At 38.0% G+C, this 27,052-nt stretch overlaps 1 protein-coding gene across 1 annotated transcript; it reads left to right on the top strand.

The window, feature by feature from the left end:
* Positions 1-892: 892 nt before the first annotated feature.
* Positions 893-16,121, top strand: LOC308413012 (uncharacterized protein; the record flags this gene model as incomplete). Its single annotated transcript, XM_080907793.1, has 6 exons — positions 893-958; positions 13,964-14,158; positions 14,286-14,369; positions 14,979-15,050; positions 15,140-15,238; positions 15,600-16,121. 6 exons carry the CDS (start codon positions 893-895, stop codon positions 16,119-16,121), a joined length of 1,038 nt encoding a protein of 345 aa, XP_080763919.1.
* Positions 16,122-27,052: the final 10,931 nt, after the last annotated feature.

The following is a 27,052-nucleotide window of genomic DNA, read 5'->3' as shown; positions in this document are numbered from 1 at the left end:
TGTGTGTGTGTGTGTGTGTGTGTGTGTGAGGTCCAGATGTGACCCTGTGAAGACTCCCCAAAGCTGGTGCCAGGAGTCTAGCGGTCCATCTGAACAAAAGGCTCTTATACTTAAACAGATATACGTGTGCTTGCTATACCATAAATCAATAAGAAAAGATACGACCTCTCCTAGGAGGTGTGATCTACGCCGGAACACTCTGTAGAGGGAGTGAACGCACTCCCCCTTCATGCTACACAGAGCTGTTACAGACCTCCTAGGATGAGACATTCTTTCAATCTACAAATGATTATACACCTCTAAGCATATATGGTTAAATATTTCTAAGCATAAATGACAATCAACAATACAAAACCTAACATTCCCCCCTTTTTGACCTTTATGCTTGAAAAGTTCCCAGTTATGAATACTTCATGTCTGACAGTTTCAATGCAAACATTTTTATACTCAGCATATGTCAAATCACCCTAAATTACTGAAAAAAATACACAGTTTAACAAATGTATTAGCAGTTATCCCATTACTCATTCATCTCATCCAATGGCAAACTGCATCCTACAAGCAAACAAAGAAATTGTTAATTTTTAGTGAAAATAAGAAAGTAACATTTTCAAAAACATCTCAGCTTGGTGATGCTTCCTCCGGGTGTGCAAATCACATGTCTCTGCAGACTGGTTTGAGTTCTGCAGGGCGTCATGAATGTCTCTTCCAGTTGTTTCCATCACTGTCCATAGGACCAGAGTCCAAATGTATGTAGAATAAACATTCAAACATACCAGTTGGTTTTGTTGTTTGTCAACATGGGTCTCAGCTATTTCCAAAGCTGCAGACCTCATAGGAAACTGCTGTTATCACCACCATAGCTTCTGGTTCCTGTGCTTTTCACAGAGTCATGTCGTCATCCTTAGACTCCCTCTGCGCTGTCGATGGAGCTTGGCACGCTCCCCTCATCCTTCAGGTGCCCGTCTGTTGTCCACAATCTCCTCTGTTGGCCTCTGGAAACCCCCCGTGGCACAGCTCTCATTCCAACGCAGTTTCATGGTCCTTGCTGTGGCTCCAAAGTCTGATCTCATGATGGGCCCCAACCAGCTCGACCTTTGACCTCAACCACTGCCTGGGCTCAGCTATGCCTGGAATGTTTCTCGCTTCTCACTGCTGCACCTGTATTTCAGAAAAACTTCTACTTGGAGAGCATGTCAACAATCATCAAACCACATTCTTTAGTTCAGTGAACTTCACTTATAGGCCATCAAAGCCTCATCTGAACATGGATGCACCACTTGCATAGGTTTAATACCTGTAAATAAACTGTTAATCACACAAATCACTGCAACAATAATAGAAAACATTGTTTAATGTTAATCCTGGACCCCTCCTCTTGACTCATGGACACTCCCACGAGTCAACTCATCAAACCTGGATCCCTGTCTTAAAGAAAAAGGTTAGCTAGATCATGTCCCAGGCAACATCAGGGCACCTCCGCTGGAGTAGCTCCGTAACCCTGCAATAAAAGATGTTAGTGTGTCTTGCATATTAAGTTTGCTTAACACCTGGCTCTCCCAGGAGTCTGCATACACACCATCATGGCCTGGAAAGCAAAATCTGGAAGTAAAATCAAACTTCATACCTGTAAACAATTGCATCATAAGAACAATAAGCATTCAACATCAGCAAGACAAGTGTCATGTGCGAGTTTTCTCAAATCAGTAAACTACAATTATTTTCACAAGTCGCCTCAGACATGGATCATCCCATGTACTCAGTCAACATTAATGTAATCAGTGACTGCTCTTAAGCAAAGTCACTCCACTCATATATTACTATGAGCTCAATAGCCCATCTTCAACTATTCCATAAACAATCCCTTATATATTTTTCTCATGTCACTTGTCCGCTTCAGCTGAATCTTCTATATGCAGTCTCAGAAAAACAAACATTAGCAATACACATTGATTATCCTGGTGGGCAGGCGGCAGCCATCCACATTCCAGAGGTGCCATAAAAACACCATAAAGTTAGCCAACCCTAGCCGTGGAAAGAATGTCATTCACATATAAACCCAGAAATCCTGTAGTAGGAAAACATTAACTAATCCTCTTATAAATCACATGATCAAACACATGATTAACCATCTGCTGTAAAAAGAAATGTAAACGTTAGCGCTGCGCAGGTGTGTACACTTTCTCACAGTAATGTCTGTGAGCAACACAAGGTAGTGAATGACACACACATAGTAAATTCACAGACAGAGAATTTAAACTAAAAAGGTTAAATTTTCAGAGTTCACAAACATAAAAATGGCATTTAAAAGGTTAAATCATCACGCAACCTCGGATGTTGCTGTCATCTCTCTGCTCCTGTAAAAGGAAACACACATAGATTCATCTGCACCTTTGTCAGGTGGGGGTTAACTTCGCACAGTCGTGTTACGTCAGTAAAGTCTTGTCAGCTTTTGTCAGCATTTACCAGTCAGTCAGTCAGTTTTTTTTTCTTTCACTCATTCATTCATTCAGTCATTCTTTCTTTCTTTGCTGATAGTGGAACCTGTCGTCGCATTTAGTTTCCACTTCCAGCAAAATGACGTTATTTCAAAAAGAAAAAGAACTTTAGATCGGATTACATCGCTGCTGAATCCCTTTTAGGCCGGGACTTTCATTTAATATTGTCCCAAATAAGTAGCTTTCTCCTGAGCCCATTTCAATGTGGAGAAAACTCACTTGTAACAGCTTTCTCGACAGGTCGTATAGCACTTTTAATTTCTGACGTGCAGATCTGCTTAAAGAAAAGAAATAGACAAACAAAATCAGTGCCTGTTCAAAAATGAAAAATGAAAAATAACAGAGATTATCAAACCAAACTCTCAGTGCACTGTGAAAGTATCAAAATAAAAAGGCCTTGTTAAGTCATGACACAAACTCCTCATCAACTTCACAACAGGAGAAGAATCATCAGCTAGATTCACTCCAAACCAACCATCAGCTGCACAACTCACAACATAACCCTAATGTCTTCTTTAACTTATGAGTTTAATCACCAGGTCTGTGCTCTTCACTCATTTAGGCCACAGATCTATTTTATTCAATTTTCCTTTTTTCCCTTCATCATAAAACATGTGACATGCTGTCATGCACTTCACAAAAGAAGTTTGTTCTGACGTATTCAGAGTTGTGTATCTAAATACAGGATTCACTCGCACATCAAAGCAGGAAACTCAGTGTTTTAGAGCCTCCACTCAACACACAACAACTCCAACACATCTCATTCACTCCTGCTAGAATTCAGTCACCTTTCATTAATCTAAAACTGATCAACTAATTTGAATCAGCTATTAACCCACTAGGATGACAGGACAACAGAAATGCATGTTCAAAATGTTATCACTAAAAGAGAATTTCCCTCATACAGTAAATTTAGTAGTAAACTTGTGCTGCATCAATCAAGCAGGAAGCTTCTCCCAATTTACTATATTAACAACTAAATTTATTGTCTGATCACTGGTTGGTCAAACCAGGATCTTTTTTCCCACAAAAGTTAAACTGTTGTCCTGCAACCTAGAGAGTCAATTTTTTGCATTGGATAAATTCAGTATTTGATAACAAGTGTCTGCTAAATTGACACTATTTTAACACTGATGAAAGATAACAAGCTGATTTTCATTGCATGTGTGTTTGTGTTATTAGGCAGGTTTAATGCATGTCTGTGGAGCTGCATATCCAACAGAGCATGTTCTCTGCCTTTCCTACACATTTCTCTGCTATTATTTGATCACTTCTTAACCAATGTGCTATGAGTCCACTGGTTTTTGCATCACACGAGGTGACTTGGATAAGATGATAAACAGACTCACACGCTTAAGATGTTGTCTAATCTTCATAGGCTCTCTTGTGTTTGGAAGTGTTAGTAGGGTTAATGCATGTTGTGCTTGTGTGTGTGATTTTGTATATGTTTCTATTTTTGCAGTGTTTCAGACCCCTTCACAATTTTCCAACTTAAGCAGTCAGTTTTCTTTTCCCCAGGTTTGCTAACCCAAATTTTGATTTCCCACATTAAATAATTCCTATGTGTTCTCACCTAGTCTTCTCACTCTGTTGTCCTCTCCCACTTCAACAGTCCCGGCAGTTCTCCTTCAGCTTTGTCCTGTGTTCCACTGTCTCTTCTTGCCATTTTACTCCACAGGTGGCAAATGTCAAACTCCAACTGTTCAGTTCTCCTCAAACGTTTTCTTCACATGCACAGGGAAGTTTCAGCTTGTTGTAGACACAGTGCCATTCATCCGATCAGTCAGGATGATGGGTTTGCTCTTCTTCTCTGATGCTGTTTGTCCACATTGCTGCTGCTTTGCTGGGACTCTTTGCTCAGGACTTGCTGCTGTCTCTTTATCTGCCATGTTATTGCTCTTTGGAGCTGCATTCTTCAGGGAGGAGTGAGCACTTGCTTGTGAGGTTGAGAGACACATACACATTGCGCTTTAAATAAGTCAGCCAGAAACTTGGCCTGCATGTTTCCAATGATGTTAAACTATAACTTTCTTCCGACTGCTGCATGTGGAAAATTGATTCAGGTCTGCTTTTCACCTGAAAGTGACTAACTAAGACATTTTCATTATTATCATCGCTGCTTAATCAACACACATCTCTCTCTCTCTCTCTCTCTCTCTGTGTTTTTGTGAACAATCCTTTCTTAAAAGCAGAAAATGAAATTGTGGTTGTTTTTGGCTGATCAACACAAAACCTTTTCCCTATGATTATTTTTCATCTACAATATAAATTCTTTCTCATTTTCATCTGCATAAATAAATCACATGGCTGATGATACCATGGTGATCCATAAATATGATCACCAGTTTATTTAATTATTTTTAACCCAACAAAACAAATAAACAAAAACATGATGCTGATGCTACACACACACACGAGTCAAGGTGCAGGAAAACTGCTCACGGAAACGCCCTGTTTCCCTCTCTTTGAGCAGTCCTCAGACAGCTGATAATGTGTAGCTTGCTCATCAGCTCAGAAAAAAAAACCGCAACGCAACATCACACAGTAGTTGCATGCTCTGCCCACAGCGGCAAAGTCTTACACTTTCATATTCAATACAGCTTCTCCATCATGTACTTTTAGATGTTTCATACAGGGTTCAGCATATTAGTTGTTTTCACAGGTGTGCTCTATATCTCAACAATGGCTCATAATAAGACAACAGTCTTTCACACAGGTCAAGTGCCTCTATGCACTTCATTAGTTTAAATATTTGCCTATATCACTTCACCTCATATGTCATTGTACTGAATTTGAGCAACCACAAGCTTAATGTAGATTACTTTTAACAACTATCCACCTCAATTACGTCTATGGTCTGGCACACAGGCTGCTGTCGATCAGGGCAAGCTAAAGAGTTAACATTTTGTGTCAGCAAGGGGGTGGGGGAAAGCCATTTACCAGAGCACATCTTAAGTGCTGCTGATGTGGCAGGCCTTCTCCACACGCTCTTCAAGGCTGGTGTGTTTTCTGAAAACTTCTCTCTCATCTTTATTTAAATACTTTGTGCTGCCAGGAGCAAAGTCCAGCACAAACGTCTGTCTCCCTCCGACTCACTCTTGGTTGCTTAGAAACCCATGATAACAACAACAGTCGGTGTCACAGACCACGTGTTCTGCTCCACACACACTCACACAACAACAACAACGACAACAACAACGACAACAACACAAAATAGGCCTATTGTCCAGCACATTCTGGACCCCGCGGAACTTCTCAACGCCTCACACAGTGGCGGAGAACTCACCTCTCGCTGCACAAAGTAGCGAGGAACCTCTCGCTCCACAAAGTAGCGAGGAACCTCTCAACGCCTCACACAGTGGCGGAGAACTCACCTCTCGCTGCACAAAGTAGCGAGGAACCTCTCAACGCCTCACACAGTGGCGGAGACTGCACAACCACACGGTTATAGAGTCGGGCTCTTCAAACTTACTTGGTGTTGCTTAGCGTGTAATATCAGCCTCAGATCCCGCCGATCGTCATTCATCGAGGAGAAAAGACAGACAGTGAATCCACAGGAACTTCCTGGCTGACGTCAGTCTGTCAACGTGTCCCTCCTCCCCTCGGTGAATGTCGATTCCAGGGCTCCGGCTCTCGAAGGACCAATTAATGATAGGTTTGTAGCTTGAACCTATTCGCTGGAACGTTGAGGACAATATAATTACACTGCAAAGCAAGACACAAGTAGGCAAAGTTCTTCATGTTTCTCGTGCACGGGAGAGAACCGGACAGGCGCCGTTCCTTCGCTTGACCCCAGTTGCTCTCGTCCGTTCTCCCGTACCACTGTTCTTTTATTGAGGTTACATGAATATGCATAGGTTCATTAACATATGACGTCTACATTCACACAAAGAGTACCTTGCCTGTGTGTGTGTGTGTGTGTGTGTGTGTGTGTGTGTGTGTGTGTGTGTGTGTGTGTGTGTGTGTGTGTGTGAGTGTGTGTGTGTGTGAGTGTGTGAGGTCCAGATGTGACCCTGTGAAGACTCCCCAAAGCTGGTGCCAGGAGTCTAGCGGTCCATCTGAACAAAAGGCTCTTATACTTAAACAGATATACGTGTGCTTGCTATACCATAAATCAATAAGAAAAGATACGACCTCTCCTAGGAGGTGTGATCTACGCCGGAACACTCTGTAGAGGGAGTGAACGCACTCCCCCTTCATGCTACACAGAGCTGTTACAGACCTCCTAGGATGAGACATTCTTTCAATCTACAAATGATTATACACCTATAAGCATATATGGTTAAATATTTCTAAGCATAAATGACAATCAACAATACAAAACCTAACAGTGGGACCAAGTCATTGTTTTGCAAGTCTCAAGTCAAGTCTCAAGTAATGTCAGGCAAGTCAGAGTCGAGTCTCAAGTCACTGGTGTAAAAGTCCGAGTCAAGTCACAAGTCTGAAATTTTGAATTTCAAGTCCTTTCGAGTCTTTAAAAAAAAAAAACCGAAAAAAGAATGTTGCAGTTATATGCTAAATGTAAATATTAGACCATGTAATTTTTAAATCTGTGTTTTTCTCAACACATGACAAAATAGTGAACTTAGAAAATATACACAAATTGTGAAATTGCACCTCTTTAAAATGCAGCTCAATTAAACCTAGCTCCAAGAATAATTTTCACCGACAGTTCTGAGATAAGCTGCATGTTATTCTTGGATGCGGTTGTAGGACCGGTGTCGTGCCAAAGTAGGTATCCCCGACAGAATTTGTTTCCCCTGTGCTGGGAGCACGCAGGAAGTACTGATGTTTTCATTTTGTGAAAAATTAGTATCGTTACATTACCATTCAGTTTGAGGGTTACAACAGAAAATTATATATTTATTGCTCACGGGGTATCAGATGGGATTATTTTAATAAACCATAAACATTTTGGCTAATAACTATTTTTATTCTCCTGTAACTTTATTATATAAAGAGCTAAATCCTCCAAAGTTTCAGGAGAAATGCATCATAATAAGAAGTGTTTGTGAACGAAAAATCAGCAATGTGGGATACTGTTTGTCCGTGATTTACACAGGGGGAACAAATTGTGGCAGGACCAGCCTGATATTATTTGTATCCCACTATAACTTCGTTGTATAAAGAGCTAAGATCTCAAAAATGTCAGGAGTAGTTAGTCATTATAAGAAGTGTTTGTAAACGAAAAATCAACAATGCGGGATACTGTTTGTCCGTGATTTGGACAGTCCAGCGTGTGCTCCCGACGCAGGGGAAACAAATTCTGTCGGGGATACATAGTTTGGCACGATAGTAACTTCAGGTCACTGCAACAAGCCCAGGTACAGTTTACCGACGGATGGGTACAGGACCTTGAAATACTGCGGTCAAGTGAGCCCTCACTTACGAAGTCACAGTCAAGCTAGCCGCCCCGCCAGCCGCACCGAAAATGTGGTTGCACTACTCTTACGTATATTACGGTATGGGTGAAGACCGGCTTAGAAACGCAGTGTTTTGTGTCCTGACACTATTTTACTTTACAATCCACTCCCATTTTTAGTGTATCTCCACTTTCCCCCCTGTGATCCACAGCCCAAATTACTGTATGATTCAGAGACAATTAACAATAAAATTTACCCAATTTACTCAACTGTACTTTTAATGTCCTCATCTTTGAGCTCAGATTACAGGAAAACTGAAAGAGGTGACACAGATATTTCACTGGATTATGACTCTGGGTGACCCCCACTCTGCACCCTGTGATCCACAGCCAAAATTACTGTACGTATTTTGAGAAAATTCATAGCAAAATCTTCCCATTGTGCTCTACTGTACTCCACATATTAACATCTTTGAGCTCCGATTACAGGAAAACTGTAAGAGGTGACGCAGATATCTCACTGGATTATGACTCTAGGCTGTCGCCACTCTTCACCCTGTGATCCACAGCCAAAATTACTGTACAGTTTTTGAGAAAATTGATAGTAAACTTTGCACAATTTACTGTACTATACTCTATATATTCTCATCTTTGAGCTCAGATTACAGAAAAACTGTAAGAGGTGACGCAGATATCTCACTGGATTATGACTCTGGGTGACCCCCACTCTGCACCCTGTGATCCACAGCCAAAATTACTGTATGGATTTTGAGAAAATTCATAGCAAAATCTTCCCATTGTGCTTTACTGTACTCCACATATTAACATCTTTGAGCTTAGATTACAGGAAAACTGTAAGAGGTGACACAGATATTTCACTGGATTATGAATCTAGGCCATCTCCACTCTGCACCCTGTGATCCACAGCAAAAATTACTGTATGGATTTTGAGAAAATTCATAGCAAAATCTTCCCATTTTGCTTTACTGTACTTTATATATTGACATCTTTGAGCTCAGATTACAGGAAAACTGTAAGAGGTGACGCAGATATCTCACTGGATTATGACTCTGGGTGACCCCCACTCTGCACCCTGTGATCCACAGCCAAAATTACTGTATGGATTTTGAGAAAATTCATAGCAAAATCTTCCCATTGTGCTTTACTGTACTCCACATATTAACATCTTTGAGCTCCGATTACAGGAAAACTGTAAGAGGTGACACAGATATTTCACTGGATTCTGACTCTAGGCTGTCGCCACTCTTCACCCTGTGATCCACAGCCAAAATTACTGTACAGTTTTTGAGAAAATTCATAGTAAACTTTGCACAATTTACTGTACTATTCTATATATTCTCATCTTTGAGCTCAGATTACAGAAAACTGTAAGAGGTGACGCAGATATTTCACTGGATTCTGAATCTAGGCTGTCGCTACTCTTCACCCTGTTATCCACAGCCAAAATTACTGTACAGTTTTTGAGAAAATTCATGGTAAAATCTTCCCATTTTGCTTTACTGTACTCTACATATTGACATCTTTGAGCTCCAATTACAGGAAAACTGTAAGAGGTGACGCAGATATTTCACTGGATTATGAATCTAGGCCATCTCCACTCTTCACCCTGTGATCCACAGCCAAAATTACTGTACGGATTTTGAGAAAATTGATAGTAAACTTTGCACAATTTACTCTACTGTACTCTATATATTCTCATCTTTGAGCTTAGATTACAGGAAAACTGTAAGAGGTGACGCAGATATTTCACTGGATTATGACTCTAGGCTGTTGCCACTATTCACCCTGTGATCCACAGCCAAATATACTGTACGGTTTCTGAGATTGCTGTGTTGACAGAGTATGACAAAGGCTAAGAAAATATACTGCCTAAAATAATATCAAATTTATACAACAAATTACAAAATTGCCACATCTGCTGTTATTGCCATGTGTTAGAGCATTATTTAGTCATAGAAAATACATATCATTGAAATATCATCAGTAAAAGAAATACTCCCACTATGTAAGACATGTTTTTAAATTCAGTTAATAAATATTGTATCAAGTCTATACAGATGTTTAAAGGCATAATGCAAAGCATGTTTGTTTCTTATTGCTTACAAATGTGTTTGCCTTTAACATAATTTACATTTCATTTATACAGTTTCACAGACGAAACAATAAAATAGGTTTCCTGAACTGTTCTTCATGGCCCAAATTTTGAATCCTTTTGAGGGTGATGCATTATCCAAGAAGGTGGGCAATTTGTTCATTGATCTCTGACCCTCGCTGACTATGACGCCTCCTAATGCTGCTTCCAGCCTTGCTGATTAATTTGTTCTTCCTTTTGGCATCCCTGTCACTGATGCTGTCACCAGTTGTACACAGCATCTCTGTTTGTCCACCAGTCTAATCTGTAATTCAGGTGAACCCAGAATTACATGTATCTTTGTAATGTTTCAAAAAATATACACTATATGTTGATGGGCATTGTCACACTTTTCTTTCCTTTATAAGTAAGAATCTCTATGGTTTTAATGACAATTCATATACAGATTGTGGAGGACATTTAATTCAACACTCTAAAAAGTTCCTCATCCGCAGACTATAGTACAATTTCAGCCCACCGTTAATAAACCCATCCAATGCAGGGTTATCAGAGAAATTATGCAAATGTTATGTTTTTATGTACTGGTAATCTATTTATCATTTATCATGATTCGTGCTCTGATGATTACTTTCTTCTACTTCTGTAATTTTAATAGATAAAGGATGTTGAACATTAAGCTCCAAACAGGATGAGTGAGGAAGACCACAGAGGAGAATCATGGATGTAGTAAAATAATACATGCAGTTGTTTTTTTTTCATGGTGGAGGAGCAACTTCTGATACTGATCTTAAAGAAAAAAACACATCAAATTGAAGAGTAAAAATAATGACAACAATATGTCTACTTTTTTTCTATTAATTCCTTAAAGTAAATGCAGTCTTGTCATGTTCAGAGTTGCCCACTCATATTTAACTAATTCAAATACAATTACTGCATATCAATGCTTATGTTCTAATAAAAGGCATTGTTTAATACTTCTTCCATGATAACCAAAATAAATCAATGATAGGGAAACGGGAAGATTAGTCATCAGGCAAGGTTTACTGTTCATTTACCATGCCCTGATAACAGTAAGCTTAACAAAAGAAAAATGTTGGGGACGAGAACCGGGCGGCTGAGCCAGATCAAAGACATTACTAAAACAAAAAGACGCCAACAGCTTCCCTAAAGTGGAAATAAAATAATATGCAAAACAAAAGGCCTGTGTACCTGCTTGACACATAAGGTCAGTCACATGACACAAAAGTGTCATCACCTGCCTAACCTAGTGTTTTTCACACTTAAAGCTCAGTTGAATGTGTTTGGGGTACCCCGATCTTATCTGTCCAGCCTCACACCCAAACACTCTGTTCACACACATAGACACCTACTAACAAAAGTTCAAAGACAGTCTGAAGCCAACCTGCTGGCCTGGGAGCTTGTTTTTTGAAATTATCCCAGGCAAGCGATTGGTCTACTGTTCCCCAGATCAGCCAATAGAGACGTGCCAATTACCTTTGCATTGAGTGTATTGAGTATTGAATGAGGCTTGACACCTGAAAGACAAGAGTAAGAGAAAACAAAGAGCTGGGTACCATGGCATGTAACAGATGTTGTTCCATGCTCAATTTTGATTGTCTCAGTAAATATGTTAACTGCAAAAACATTGAAAATCTAATTCAACTCACTTGTTCAATAGAAAATAATATTTTCCTTCTTGTTCGTTAATTTTCACGTCACTCTAAGTAATAGTAGTCTTAGAAGTATAAAAACAACTTTCAATTCTCATAATTTATATGAAAGTCTTTAATCACATCTTTTACAATATATTTTAAGCAATATGCTTTTGTCTTTTTCTCTGACACGCATTGTCTTTAACATTAATATTATGAATTACCTATACAATATCTTGCCTTTTGATTACAGGTTTCATAATTTTTTTTTCATACTGTAACTCGTAGAAATATTTCTGCCAATACTATTTTGATTATATTTTATACATGAAATAACAAGGCCGTACATTGCCTTAACATTTTTTAGTTTTTGCTTCATTATTAGAATTAAATTAGTATTATTTGTTAATTCAATGCAAACTGATGTGTGGGACAAGAGTCACATGACATAGAGCCAACCCACTTTTGATCTTTCGGTATTTATTGAGGTGTTGCGTCGCTCGGACAGATAACGTAGCTTTCATTGCGACAGGAAACGTTTATATGTGGTTACGCTGTCATTACATATAATTATTATTAGTACACTGAACTTTTCATCGAGGCCTACGTGGACTAAAATTTTTGGTTTATCCACCAACAATAAAATGGAAAGGTGAGTAATTAACACTACAAATGGGACTATTAACAAGAAACGAGAACATTCTAGCCATTTAATGCCAGTTATTTTCCTCAGTCTAATTAGAGAAAATTGTTTTAGATTGTTTGCGCTTTGTGTATAGTCTTCGTCCAGAAATGTGTCTAAAATCGAAATTTTTAGAATTTGAAAACCTCAATAATATTGATATACTAACCAATAGAGAGCATATATAGAAATATAGCATATACCGAAGATTAGATTTTGTAGTCTTAGGCGTACATTTAAAAGTAACACCCTCCAGTTAAGCTTAGTGAAAACTGCTCAGTCCTTTGACTTTTGATGTTGTATCTTTTCCAAAATATATATATTCATTGAGAAAAAGAAGTGATAACACTTTGTGATAACAAAATGTATATGTAACATAGTATAACATTATTAATATTACTAAATTAATTAGGGAATGGTGACGATGAGAAAATGCCAGATTTTGAGTAGAAGACCATAAAACTCTGGAGAGTGCCCCAAGTGGAGGAGTTCAAGTATCTCGGGGTCTTGTTCGCGAGTGATGGGAGAAGGGAGCCGGAGATCGACAGACGGATTGGGGCTGCAGCTGCAGTAATGCGGACACTGCACCGGTCCGTCGTGGTGAAGAGGGAGCTGAGTGTAAAAGCGAAACTCTCAATTTACCGGTCGATCTACGTCCCTACCCTCACCTATGGCCACGAGCTGTGGGTAGTGACCGAAAGAACGAGATCGCGGGTACAAGCGGCGGAAATGAGCTTCCTCCGAAGGGTGGCTGGGCTCTCCCTTAGAGATAGGGTGAGAAGTTCGGCCATCCGGGAGGGGCTCAGAGTAGAGCCGCTGCTGCTCCACATCGAAAGGAGCCAGCTGAGGTGGTTCGGGCATCTGACAAGGATGCCCCCTGGGCGCCTCCTGGGCGAGGTGTTCCAGGCATGTCCCACCGGGAGGAGGCCCCGGGGCAGACACAGGACACGCTGGAGAGATTATATCTCTCGGCTGGCCTGGGAACGCCTTGGTGTTCCCCCAGACAAGCTGGAGGAGGTGGCTGGGGAGAGGGAGGTCTGGGCCTCTTTGCTTAGGCTGCTGCCCCCGCGACCCGGCCTCGGATAAAGCGGATGAAGATGGATGGATGGAATTAGGGAATGTGTATTACACACAGTGGATTATTGCTTGTGTTTTTTAACTATAGTGTTAATTACAGTACCGTAATTTGCACTGTGAATTTTAAAATTTAGAACTTAGAGATAGTTTATTAGTAAATAAACATTAACGAGGGCTGTGTTAGTTAGCGCTTGTATGTCCAAAAATCTAAATGCTACCTGTTATGTTGTTGGCATAGAAAAAGTCACCAAAAAGATTTTTTGGCATCAATCACTAGAGTGTGGGTACTTGGAGTGCCCCAAAATGTTTTCTGAAGTCTATTAAAATTTAATGAAGAGTTCACATTTCATATGTTATTGTTGATCAGTATTGCAAGGTTGATCTCAGTATAACAGATATGTTCATATGTTTTTTTTTTCTTTGTACTAATTTTAATTTGTCTCAAAATTTCAGGACCTGCACTTTTTCAGTTTTTGGAAAGGCAAGTAATTTAACAAACAATAATGTGATAATAATATACACTTACAGCACAATAAAGGTATGATGTGTTAATGTCACTGTTCTCTTTTACATTAAAAGGCACGGACAATTTCAAAACCCCTGCCAAATATATTAGAGGTCATTCACAAGTATGCTGAACCCGGGACCAGTCTAAAGACCTACAGTGTTCACAAAGTGCATGGCTTTTGGGAAAATGTCTCAAGAGATTTGGGAGTGCCTAATACATGTTTTAATAGGAAAAAAATTGTCAAGGCAGTCCTGCAGTATGAAAAGGTAAGCAATGTTTTTTTAGTATTTATATTTAGTCCATTTAAAAAATACTTTAAAAAAAGAACAGCTCTTTCTTTGTTTGAACTTCCTGTACTAAAAATTATTATGCAAAAATCAAATATTTTTACAGACCACATCAGGGGTAGAGGGTCCCTTGCTACAGACTGATTTTCCTACTGCAGAGACAACACTTGGAGATGATTTTCCTTCCATTGTAAGCAATGTGTCATACACTTACTGTCAGATTTAAAAATTTGAAGCCATCATGACAACCTTATCCAGCCATTGTAGTTATCCTGCTTTTTAGATACAAATAAAACAAATTCACTCCAAAATGTCATCTTGAAAATAATTTAAATCTTGAAACAGAGTAATAATGAGTCATATGGAGAGCAAGAAAGTAGATTACAATAGACTTCTCAGCAGGTAAACACATATGAAAGCAAGCCACCAAACCATGAGCCTTAAGCACCCACAAGAGAGCCACACAAAGACCTGAGTGTCACATCTGACCCCCATTTTAAAGGAGTAACCAACTCATCCTCCTGCTGCTGACTAACTTTTCACTCCATGTCTTCCACTCTTCTAATTTCTCCATTTGATCTTGTTATTGCCCAATCAAGTTCCAAAATTTGAATCAGAAGATTACTTTTTCATTTACAATAATTACAGTAATATATTCCTTTAATGAATATTTTTTCCCTTATAAAACATTCATTACATAGTGATTTTTTTCAAAATATTTTGTAACAATGTGTTTTAACAAAGACATACAGAAATTTCAGTCTAATTGTTATGTTTTAATTAATTTGTGATTCGTTAGAGTGAGGAAGACATTGTTGCGCCAAAGTCTCCACAAGCTGTAGGAAATGTACCTTTACCTTCAAGATACGAGGTAATTATTTGTATTTTATTCAGTATTACATTGTGATGCTTTGGAAAAACATTAATTTGTAAAGAAACGAAATCGCTTTCTCTTCACAGGATGCACTTCAAAAAACTGCAGAGAGCGGCATCCATACCCCAGACACACAATCCCTCGAGAGTGACTCTAAATCTTCGTCTTCAAATGCAAATGCTAAGGTAATTTCATAACTTACACTGTTTTTAATACACAACAGAGAAAGAAAACACAGAGTTTATATGTTTGTTAAACACTATCATGTAATTATTATATTTAAAATTTCAAGTGTTTTGAACAGTAATCCAAAGTTTAAATTTAAACTTAAAATCTTTTTGTGATGATCTTTTGAGGTAAAATAAATATTTCTTAGTCATATTCACTTACTAAGACAAATTTACTAAGAGATTGTGAAACTTGTCCTATGGGTTCGTTAGTGAAATTGTAACATAATGATGCTGTTGGATTTTCATAGAGACACTGTAGTGACAAACATTGAAAGTGTTTATATATTTTTTAAAAATGTATATCTGATTGTTGCAGAGGAATGAATCAGATGAATCAGCTAAAGTCAACACAGACAGTAGCAGTTCTGAAGACAAATTTTTCACATCTGGTTTGCCACAGCAGAAAACTTTCTTTTTCATAAATGAGAATGAATGGAAGGAGTTACGGCAACATCAGTCAGGAAGACATTTTAAAGGATTGCAGTGGACAAATATAATTGCCAGTGGAATCAGAACACTTAACCCGTACTGCAGTTTTGGATTTCGGAGACACAGTGTAAAAAAACTCTCTTCAAGATCAAAGGCACCAGTTTTCAGGTGTATGGGGTACTGCAGATTTCAGGACTGCCCTGTCACTGTGGCTGTGGTGGTTTATGACGAAGAGACACTGAAAGCAGAAGTCGTTTTCAAAGGAGGTGAGGTCTGCCATAATAACAAAGAGCTGAAAAGGCGGCCTGTGCGTGCACAGGCTCCTCAAAAACAAATTACCAAGGAGCTTGTACTTGGAGTCTTTACAGAAAGTGCCACAAAAGGTGATCCAATCTGGAAACAGAGATGATGCTCCAACAAAAGAAGTGTTGAAAAACATTGCATGGTCTGAAAGAAAAGCCAGTAGAGCAGATCCCAACGAGTTGATTAGCTTACAAAAGATAATTCAACAGTATCAGTACACTGAAAAGGACGTACTGCAGAAGATTCTGATGCATCCAAAGGGCATAATGCTGTGGTCTAAGAAAACCTTGTCAGTTTTTCATCAAAGATGCAAAGAAGACATTGTGTACTTTGATGCCACTGGAAGTATAATAAGAAAAGAAAGTGCTGGAACGCCACCTTACTATGTGTATGAGTTGGTTGTCAGAAACCCATCCAAAGGTGCTTCTCCTCTTCCAGTTGCTACATATGTCACATGTGACCACACTACAGCCTCTGTGACATACTTCTTGCAAGCCTTTCAGACTGATCTTGTAAGAGCATTTGGTAATCGGGCCTACAACAGGCCTGTCATGTTCATGTGTGATGGATCCCTGGTACTCCTCCGATCCATTTCCATGACATTCTGCAGAACAAGTCTAGAGGATCTGCTGCAGAAGTACTATGTCTTACTCACTGGCCAGCATTCAGCACAGCAATTCAACATTCCCATTCTTCATCGATGTCTGAGCCATGTCATGAAAAATGCCAAGGACCTTTGTAAAAAACAGTGAGTACATTTATATGAATAATTTAAAAAAATAATACAAGATTTGTAATGTAAAGGTCCTACTAACAGTGATTTCATTTGTTCATTTTCCCAGCATTCCAGAGAACTACAGGCTTGGAATGCATGTGTTTGGGCTCCTTGCATGCTGTGATAACTTAAAAGACATGGATGATGTTGTCCATAGTGCAGCAATAGTGTTTTGCAGTCCTTGTAGTGGAAGGAATGTAACAAAACACTACAACAACTTGAAAATCCTTATGCAAAAACGGGGAACCCTGGATTTGGATGAAAAGACTGTGATTGCTGAAGATTACAAGGTTAGCTAAGATTTATTTTTTAAGTAACCATATTAATAACTTTTTTACTTGTGTCTGTCCCAAATGAATTAATGAATTCACATTATTTTAAAAATATATATTTTAAACCACAATAACATTTTATATAATTAATTTTTCTTTGGTTTGATAACTTGCTGAATACAGATATATATCTGTTTTACAGACTGACGTTCAGAATCCCCCCTTGAAGACCCATTTCCAGGCAATTGTTGACAATGCAACACTGGACTGTGAGGGCGAAAGAAACCGCTTTCATGCACCCAAATTTATTGCCGGTCTGGTAAATCACCTTCTACCACATGCAACTTTGTGGTCATCAATGATGCTCGGTATGTTTTTTTATTTGTTGTATTACTATCTGAAATTGTCAGTTATTAATTAATGTAAATGTGCTAAATGTTGAATTATCTATTTTAAATATGTTTTTGAATTACTTGTATTCTCCTTAGGGGATCTTGGACGTCATGGTACTGGTCCTGCTTACCAGCAGCTCAGTAAACTCTATGATGACATTCAGCAATCCAAGAACCAGGTATCATTTTGAGAAGAATAAGTGAAAAAGAAACATAAATTGTACATAAATTTACAATACATAGATACTGAATTAAACAATGTACTATTGCATTTAAGAATTTTACACAAGACAATAGAACCCAAGGAATCATGGAGAAAAGCCAGTGGGATTTGAAAAAAATCCGTATCCAGAGAAGGAGACTGACAAGGCTTGATGACTTTGTGGAAATTTATCAAAAAATGCACGATGCCCTCCTGCTTGAATATGCAGACATGAAAAAATCAAGACAAAAGGTATGAATAACTTCCTAATAATGAAAAATGTGTTTTATACAACTAGAACAAGAAACTAAGAAAAAGTGACTATATAATTAAGAGATGATAAAATTAAGTAAGCATTAAAAGTATGTATGTGTAATCAACAGTCTTTTTGCGTGGAAATGGAGAAATGGAAAGACAGACGCATTAAACGAAAAGGTGTGTATGTGTCACCGTTAGTGACAGAACTGCCACTGAAGAAAAAGAGAACTGAGGTAAGTCATCATGTTCCCATTATTTTCAATAATTAAACCTTGTGATGTCCTCCCGATTGCCATACTCCTTTTGTCCTCTGGGGTAAAGCGTCTGCTTTGAATATCTATAAAGCATGAATTATAAATTATCATCCGTCTCCGTGTTTCAATGTTTTATCAAACTGTATTACAACTGATTACCTGAAATCTTTATGTGTTTTGACATTGTATTACACCTACGCATAGGCCTTAGTGAACCCCCACTTTAATGCCAAAAAATGCATGTCCATAGGTGACATAAGTGCAGGAGGAAGCTCAATTTTTTTGCTTTTTGCTGGTCACACTATGTACAGCTTCGTTTTCAGCAGTTGTAGGCCAAGGGCATTTGAATTAAACAAGCTTTCAAGGCTGATTATTGTCTTTTGGAGACCTACTGTATTAAGCACAGCTCGCGTTCCCTGACTGCAGGCAAGCAAGTTTGCAATCATACACTAGCATGTTCTCTGTACAGCTGGACCGGGCATCACATACTGCCCGTGTTTTTATCTCATAGTTCCTCTGTTTACTTGGGACGTAATGTTGGACAGAGTCCTTTAAGGGGACTAGGCACTCATACACAGTCATATCAGTTCCTATGTGGTACACCAACAGCAGGACAGATGCTCACTCGTTACATACATCTCAAATCAGAACAAGTTTGTCTCATTTATGACCATATGCTTTTGTATATTATATTATATTATATTATATTATATTAAGTCATTCAAAAATGTTATCTGTTAACAGGTAAAAGGGAAGAATACTGTTCAAACCTTTAAACAGGAACAGCACCAACAATATGATGCTCGTCAAAACCAGGTATTTTTAGAAATGTTTTTAATGTCTACATTTAACTTTTGTGTGTTATTGTCATAAATGACTCTAAAAATTGACATGTGTCTATCTTTGTAGGATGAGAGCCAGGAACAAATAGCCGTTTGCCAAAAAATAGCAACATGCATGGTTAATAAAGCATCGGTCACAGTATGGAAAGGAGATTTATGTGCCTTCAAAGTGGATGCAATTGTTAATGCAGCTAATGAAAGTCTCTCTCACATGGGTGGACTTGCAAAGGCACTGTCTGCTACTGGAGGACATACTATCCAAGCACAGAGTGATCTCTTCATTGCCAAAAATGGCAAATTACAGGCTGGACAAGTTGCAGTTACCACAGCAGGCAAACTACCTTGCATGAAGCTGATTCATTTGGTAGGCCCGTGTCTGCAGAATGACCCCACAGTGCACATGATAACCCATGCAAAGAACCTTTTAACGAAAGGTATTTTGAACGTCATGACATGTGCAGAAGAGCACAAATTTTCCTCTGTTGCCATTCCAGCAGTGAGCTCTGGAATATTCAACTTTCCAGTCTCAATTTGTGCTGATGTTGTAGTCACCACAATCAAAAAGTACATTGAACATAAGAACCCCACAAGTCCTCCATTTGAAATACACCTAGTAAACAACGATGATCCAACCGTGAAGGAAATGGAAAGGGCCTTCAAAGAGATCTTTTTGGAGCCACTCTCTGATGTCAGGAGGACAGTGAGTACACCCAATTTTTCCTTAATAAAAAAATTACTTAAAATGATCACAGCAGTAACAAATATTTTCTTTTAAATTCAACCCACAAATCAAGGGGCCAGAGGATTCTCCATCTACACTGGAAATGACAGAGCACCTTGAGAGAAACACAACCGGTCCAACAAAGCAGACTGCATCACAGGTGATGTTTCACAAACAAACTCTAATTCATTAACTATGTCATCTGTTTGAAAAACCAATTTTTTTTTGTACATATTTTTGTAATTATGTATTAGATTTTATTATATGTATGTGTTGATGGATGAAAAATAACAGACCACAGAAAAATGACAAATGTCAGTCCAACAATCAATGTAACTTTACATGTTACTGGCCTTAATATTACAAAAACAACAGTAACTGACTCAATTTTTAATTTCTTAATATAGTTTAACATCTCAAATAAATTACATTAAAATCTATGTCAAATTTGGAGATGTTTTCATGTTGTTGCATTAGGTACATAAAATTCTTTTAAAAATTAGATTTAAAACCGTTGCAATTGATTACAATGAATGTTCTCATAAGAAGGATTATTTGAATTTAGTTACTATTGTCTTGTTGAAACACAGGTCGCATATTTGTGGAAACAACAGGAAACGGAAGTTGTTGTTTCTGTGGTCCCATCTCAGATTAGAGGTAACAACTTTGTCATACGTCACAGTGAGTTCCTGACCCTTAGACCACACAGCTGGCTTGTTGGAGAGGTATGTAAACTAGTTATTTAAAAAAAATAAAAGTACTGCATAAGGTTAATGTTAAAGCTGGGGCAGGACATAGTTTTTCCCTACACATTCAGTAAGTACTGCTTTAGATCGACATTCCAGGCATATCCTCATGACTGAATACTGAGTATACGTAAGTAAAAATAATCTTTATTAAACTTTGTATTCCAAAACTTTATCATGTTTACAAAGTAATAAAAGGTTATTTATTATACTCCTCAGGTCATTGAAAGTCTCCTGTACCACTGGGCCATTCGGCTAAATCAGGGGAATAATATCTACATTATGAACCACTACACAAGCGGTGTGATCCTCTATGGAGAGAGAGAACTAATCAGGAGACAAAGCTTGTCCAAGGTAATAAATTTTTTTATATATTCTAGAATAAATTTTTTAAAAGTTAATTAATGTTTCGAAATGGAAAAGGTATTGTTGCAAATTTGTAATTAATTACTAATATGTCACAGGTGAACTTTGACAACTACAGAGCCATTTTATCCTTTGTGAACATTGGAAATATACACTGGAAGTTTCTGGTTAGTATGAGCAGCATTTCTGTGAAAACAGTTTGTTTCAATAACACATTATTGAAAATTTATGTACTTTTTAAATTTATATATCTATCGCAGTACATAAATGCAGATGACAGCTGTCTGTATTTGGTTGATCCTTCAAGAAACTCTTTGGAGCAGGAAGAGTCTGACCGTGCAGCCAAAAGATTCCGGTAATTATGCGTTATTACATGTATATAATAACATGAAGTATTAGAAAAGTGACAGGAGGACTTAGGAGGTCTTTTTCGAAAGGTGAACGTATGGTTGTAGATTAAAGTTTAATAAAATCTGTGGTTATTAGTTCTTTAATGAATTTTAAGAAATAATTCAAAATTACACACATATGTAATTTTAAATAATAAAAAAACCACTGACAGTGTTTAAGCAGTGAGACATTTGAGACAGTTAACATTTGTAGATGTAAAAGAACATGTTAATAATTTTGATACTTCATCTAACATAATCTAGAGCACAGGGCTTTCTGACACACCATTAAAAACAGTGATATGTACTATATGTGTCTTTTTCTGTGTGACTTTTATCTTTCATTATTATATAAATGTGATGTATGTTATGTTCACAAAGTGAATACTTCAAAATGAGGAGGACATGCTACAACAAAACAGACTGGGTGAATGTGAGACTTCGAGGAGGAGTACTGACACATCCATTTCAACGCGATGGTTCTAGCTGTGGAGTAATGGTCATCATGGTATGGTACCACATTAACGCAATAATATTTTTCTGTGAAATTAGATAAGAAGGAACGGCGGGGGAAGTTAAAATAATCTTAAAAGGTTAAATTGTTTAAACAGGAAGTGTAACATTTGCAGATGTTTTCAATTAATTGTTTTTGTTGTTTTTTTTTATTTCAGATGGCCAAAGAAGTAATGGAAGCATTCCCAAATAAACCAGAAATGACATTTTTGACGACCAAAAAAGAGATGGCCCAGGCACGAAGGACATTTGCACAGACAATACTTGAGGCCTCCGGTGTGTAATATCTTCTTCAAATGGACATATTTATTTGTGTCAAACTGATGAACACTAACATATATATATATATTATGTTTTAGTATTTGACAGTGACAACAACTGTGCCATGTGTGCAACGGTGAAATCACCTAATCCAGGACCCTCCATCACTGACTGGGTATAGTATTTTTAAAAAATTTTTTATGTTATCTTCCAAAAAATATTTGACTCTGTGTCTTTAATGATTGTAATTGATTAAAACATAGAATTATTTATGTAATGTGTTTATGAAAGTTCATATGTTTTTGTTTACAGATCCAGTGTGATAACTGCAACCGCTGGTTCCATTCTGAATGCCTGGACATGACAAATGAACAGCTCAGCAGTGCTCAGAAGACAGAGTGGAAGTGTGTGCTTTGTCTAACCTAATTCCACATGCAGTGAAAGCTACTTTAATAATCTGCTTATAGTTGTTATTGGTGTTTTGAGGAACACATGTGTAAAACACAATGTGTATAACATTCTTGCTTTGTGCACGTACTTCAAGTATTTCCTTTTTGATTTTTTGGGTTGATTTGTGTGATGACAGATAATGAATAACAATATATCTAAACTGTGTAGTAGTAATATGAGAAATCAGTAATCTGAGAAATGTAATTTCTCACCCTGACCGGTTGAGGCAGATGGCCGCCCCTCCCTGAGCCTGGTTCTGCCGGAGGTTTCTTCCTGTTAAAAGAGAGTTTTTCCTTCCCACTGTTGCTCATAGGGGGTCATATGATTGTTGGGTTTTTCTCTGTATGTATTATTGTAAGGTTTAACTTATTATGTGAGTGCCTTAAGTTGACTATTGTTGTGATTAAGCACTGAATAAATAATGTCTAAAACTAAAGTTGATACTTGAGGTGGTGTGTGAATGACATTTTGAAAAATTTAAATTGTGTGTGGAAAGACATTTCTTGTAGTTAAGCAAATACTTCAATGAACTCATTTTGTTTGGTAATGGAATAAGATTTATTTTTATCAGAAATCCATACAGTAATTGTTGCTGTGGATCACAGGGTGCAGAGTGGGGGTCACCCAGAGTCAGAATCCAGTGAGATATATGCGTCACCTCTTACAGTTTTCCTGTAATCTGAGCTCAAAGATGTCAATATGTAGAGTACAGTAAAGCAAAATGGGAAGATTTTACTATCAATTTTCTCAAAAACTGTACAGTAATTTTGGCTGTGGATCACAGCATGCAGAGTGGGGGTCACCCAGAGTCAGAATCCAGTGAGATATCTGCGTCACCTCTTACAGTTTTCCTGTAATCTGAGCTCAAAGATGTCAATATATAAAGTACAGTAAAGCAAAATGGGAAGATTTTGCTATGAATTTTCTCAAAATCCATACAGTAATTTTGGCTGTGGATCACAGGGTGCAGAGTGGAGATGGCCTAGATTCATAATCCAGTGAAATATCTGCGTCACCTCTTACAGTTTTCCTGTAATCTAAGCTCAAAGATGAGAATATATAGAGTACAGTAGAGTAAATTGTGCAAAGTTTACTATCAATTTTCTCAAAATCCGTACAGTAATTTTTGCTGTGGATCACAGGGTGAAGAGTGGCGACAGCCTAGAGTCAGAATCCAGTGAAATATCTGTGTCACCTCTTTCAGTTTTCCTGTAATCTAAGCTCAAAGATGAGGACATTAAAAGTACAGTTGAGTTAATTGGGTAAATTTTATTGTTAATTTTCTCTGAATCATACAGTAATTTGGGCTGTGGATCACAGGGGGGAAAGTGGAGATAAACCAAAACTGGGAGTGGATTGTGAAGTAAAATAGTGTCAGGACAGAAAACACTTCGTTTCTAAGCCAGTCGGCACCTATACCGTAATATGCGTAAGAGTAGTGCAACAACATTTTAGGTGCGGCTGGCGGGGCGGCTAGCTTGACTGTGACTTCGTAAGTGAGGGCTCACTTGACCGCAGTCCTTGAAATGCACTGTGTAGAACGAAAGACCATCGTACGTATCATAACTTTACCAGTCTCACAAACCGTCTTCATAAATACACAATCGTTAACCGTTTATTAATATAACCTTTAAGCTCAACGGTAATTAATTAGTAGTGGAAATTATTTCTGGTACGTGTTACAGAAATGTAGCAGTGACAATAATACTGTATGCTGTAATCGTACTGGGCAATTAGTGATACAAAAAACCTGTTTTATCCTGTGAATAAAAGTATATGTTTTTGTCAATGTACCATAATAACAGAAGCGAAACGCAATATTGTGTCAGGACAATTCACTATTTATGCACAATAAATAAAGGAGCATAGCGCGACAATTTCTGTTCAGCGTCAGACTTGCTTGTAACCTATATCACCAATTATGTTATGAAAATGACGTATTAACTACAACAGAAGACTTGCCTTTGTGTAAATGCTTGGAGCAGACTAACCTGTGAGCTGGAGTGTTCTGGGACGTTATATTTGGTCTTTGAATGGCTGCAATCCAGGCCACCCGTCGCCTCTTTGTTACTTCGGAAACATGGCTCGAACAATTTCTCTTCAACGACGTAATCCGATAACAACCGATCTCTTTACCCGTCGGCTTCCTGTGGCTGTCATGCGACCGGCTATTGCAGTTAATAATACAACAGCTTCTTGCCATTTTTGTGTTTCTTTTTTATCGCTGTGATTTCAATTGAAAGCCTGCGTGCGCTAGTACCTCTTGCCACGAGTTCCCAGAATCCTTTGCGGTTTTACCCCTGAATGACGTCACATTTTCAATCTCTATATAATATGCATGTTAAATATTATATTTGGGGTGAAATATCAAGTCTTTTCAAGTAAACCGGTTCAAGTCCAATTCAAGTCCCAGGTCATTGGTGTAAAAGTCCAAGTCAAGTCACAAGTCTTAGAACATTTTTTCAAGTCAAGTCTAAAGTCATAAAATTAATGACTCGAGTCTGACTCGAGTCCAAGTCATGTGACTCGAGTCCACACCTCTGGTATTCTCATATGGAAAGCTTAAACTTTAAGAAATAGAGCACTGGGTTTTTTGTAATGTGAACACAGACCTTCACAGGTAACTAAGCTGTTTGCTAAAATGTGTCTGTAGATGGTTCTGATGAATATGTTCAGCTTTTTACAGGTGGCTGCTTTGTAGTACAACAAGTGTTTCAAAGCACCTGACACTTTCTGTTGCAGTCCTGATCACTGTCTGTCATGCTATGTCCTGCACCACTTTCACTTACTTCTCTGGAGTGGAGATCCCAAAGTTTCCAACAAAGTGAATTTAAAGGCAGAAAATCATCCTACAAGTATAGAAAACAGTCTGGTTTAAACATTTCCCTAAGTCTCGACACTGAATGACTCTCTGAACACACATAAGCAGGTTTTATCTTTGATCTAAAACAACTCTGAAACTCCTGAACAGCTTTGACTAAACATGTTTTAAACACAGAATATAATTTAGTGTTTGGCTGTTTTGTACACTTACTCTTCTAGTTCACAGAGCTTCACTGAAATCTGCAAGCTGTTATATAGAATAAATGAACGCACATGATCATTTCACACAGTGGGTACATGCTTCATACTATATTTTAGGCTGGTGCTAACATCCAGCTCTACTTGAGTCGTTGAAAAACTGCATGACATGACAGAATAGAATTTGGTTTAGTTGACCTGATAATACTGGTTAGACACTTACAATAATTTTTATTTATTATTATGTGTTTAAACACAGCAGTGAGTCAGATTGGAGTCCTGATGAATACCTGAAATTATGTGACTTTGTAGCATTACTGTCACTTAGTATAGAGGAGAGAGGATCTACACCATAGGTACACCATAAATGCAAACCTTATATACCTAATATCTTAGGTATTAGTAATTATTAGCCATCTGTTTGCAGTATACACAATTAAAAACACATTGAGAAAATTATAAATAAATAAAACAAAAAAAGTAAGTTGAAAAAATTGTGTGTGTGAATAACTCCACGGCAGACCCATTTGATTACCCTGAGCTACTTGTCTACTTATTTTAAGAATATTTATTCTATAGCAGTTTAATATATAGGAGTTCTGACTTTGAGGCTTTCCTTTCACTTTGCCATCTCTCTCTTTGCTTTTTCCATTTCGATTTGAATAATTATATGGCCTGAAAGTAGCACTAAAGTAGATTTTAATAATAATCCCACCTAGTTTGCAGTTATATTTCGTGGTTTATTGGATTCCCCTTGTGTCTCATCCCTGTGTTAATTCTTCCTTAGAGGTTAGTGAGTCTTATCTGTCATGTCTCCTGCAGACAGGAGACACCACAGGGGAAGTGAGCTTCCCCTGAAACTACATTTAAGTGTGTTCTTTCTCAGAAGTGATTTGAATAATATGTCAGATATGAGGAACTATGTTTGCTTCCTGTTACTGTGAATAATTCCACAACATTCCTTGGAAGTTGTTTCTGTGAACATTGAGTTATGGTTGATATTTATGTTTCTTAAGCCTTTCAAAAACCAAATATTATAATGGTTTGCGGAGTGAGTGGATCCCAGGAGCAGACTCAGGCGAGGAGACCACAACTAACTTGAACAAAAAGGGAGCCTTTTATTTCGGCTGATAGTCAGGTCAACAAAACAAGGCAGTAAGCACAGAGGCAAAACTAAACTGGAACCTAAACTGGGGAACACTGAAAACCCAGAAAACTGAGACTTAACTATGAAAACTAGGAAGACAATGACAAGGGGACTGTGAGAACTATGAACAGGACTTTGTGAAGGAACATAAAGGAACTTTGAACTTATACATGAACAAGCAACATAAACATGACCTGCACAGAGTCCTAAAACCTGGCATGACATGAGGGGTGGAACACAGGACTTAAATACACACGAGGAAGCTCACTTCCCCTGTGGTGTCATTATGGTTCATTTGTGCCAGCTGTTCCCCAGGTGTCTCCATTTCCCCTGATAACCTCAACGTAGTTTCTCATATCTGACATATTATTCAAATCACTCCTGAGAAAGAACACATTTAAATGTACTTTCACTTTTTATACTTAATA

The sequence above is a fragment of the Rhamphochromis sp. 'chilingali' genome, assembly GCF_963969265.1.
Source record: "Rhamphochromis sp. 'chilingali' genome assembly, chromosome: 16".
NCBI lineage: Eukaryota > Metazoa > Chordata > Actinopteri > Cichliformes > Cichlidae > Rhamphochromis > Rhamphochromis sp. 'chilingali'.
This window is presented reverse-complemented; position numbering and strand designations above follow the sequence as displayed.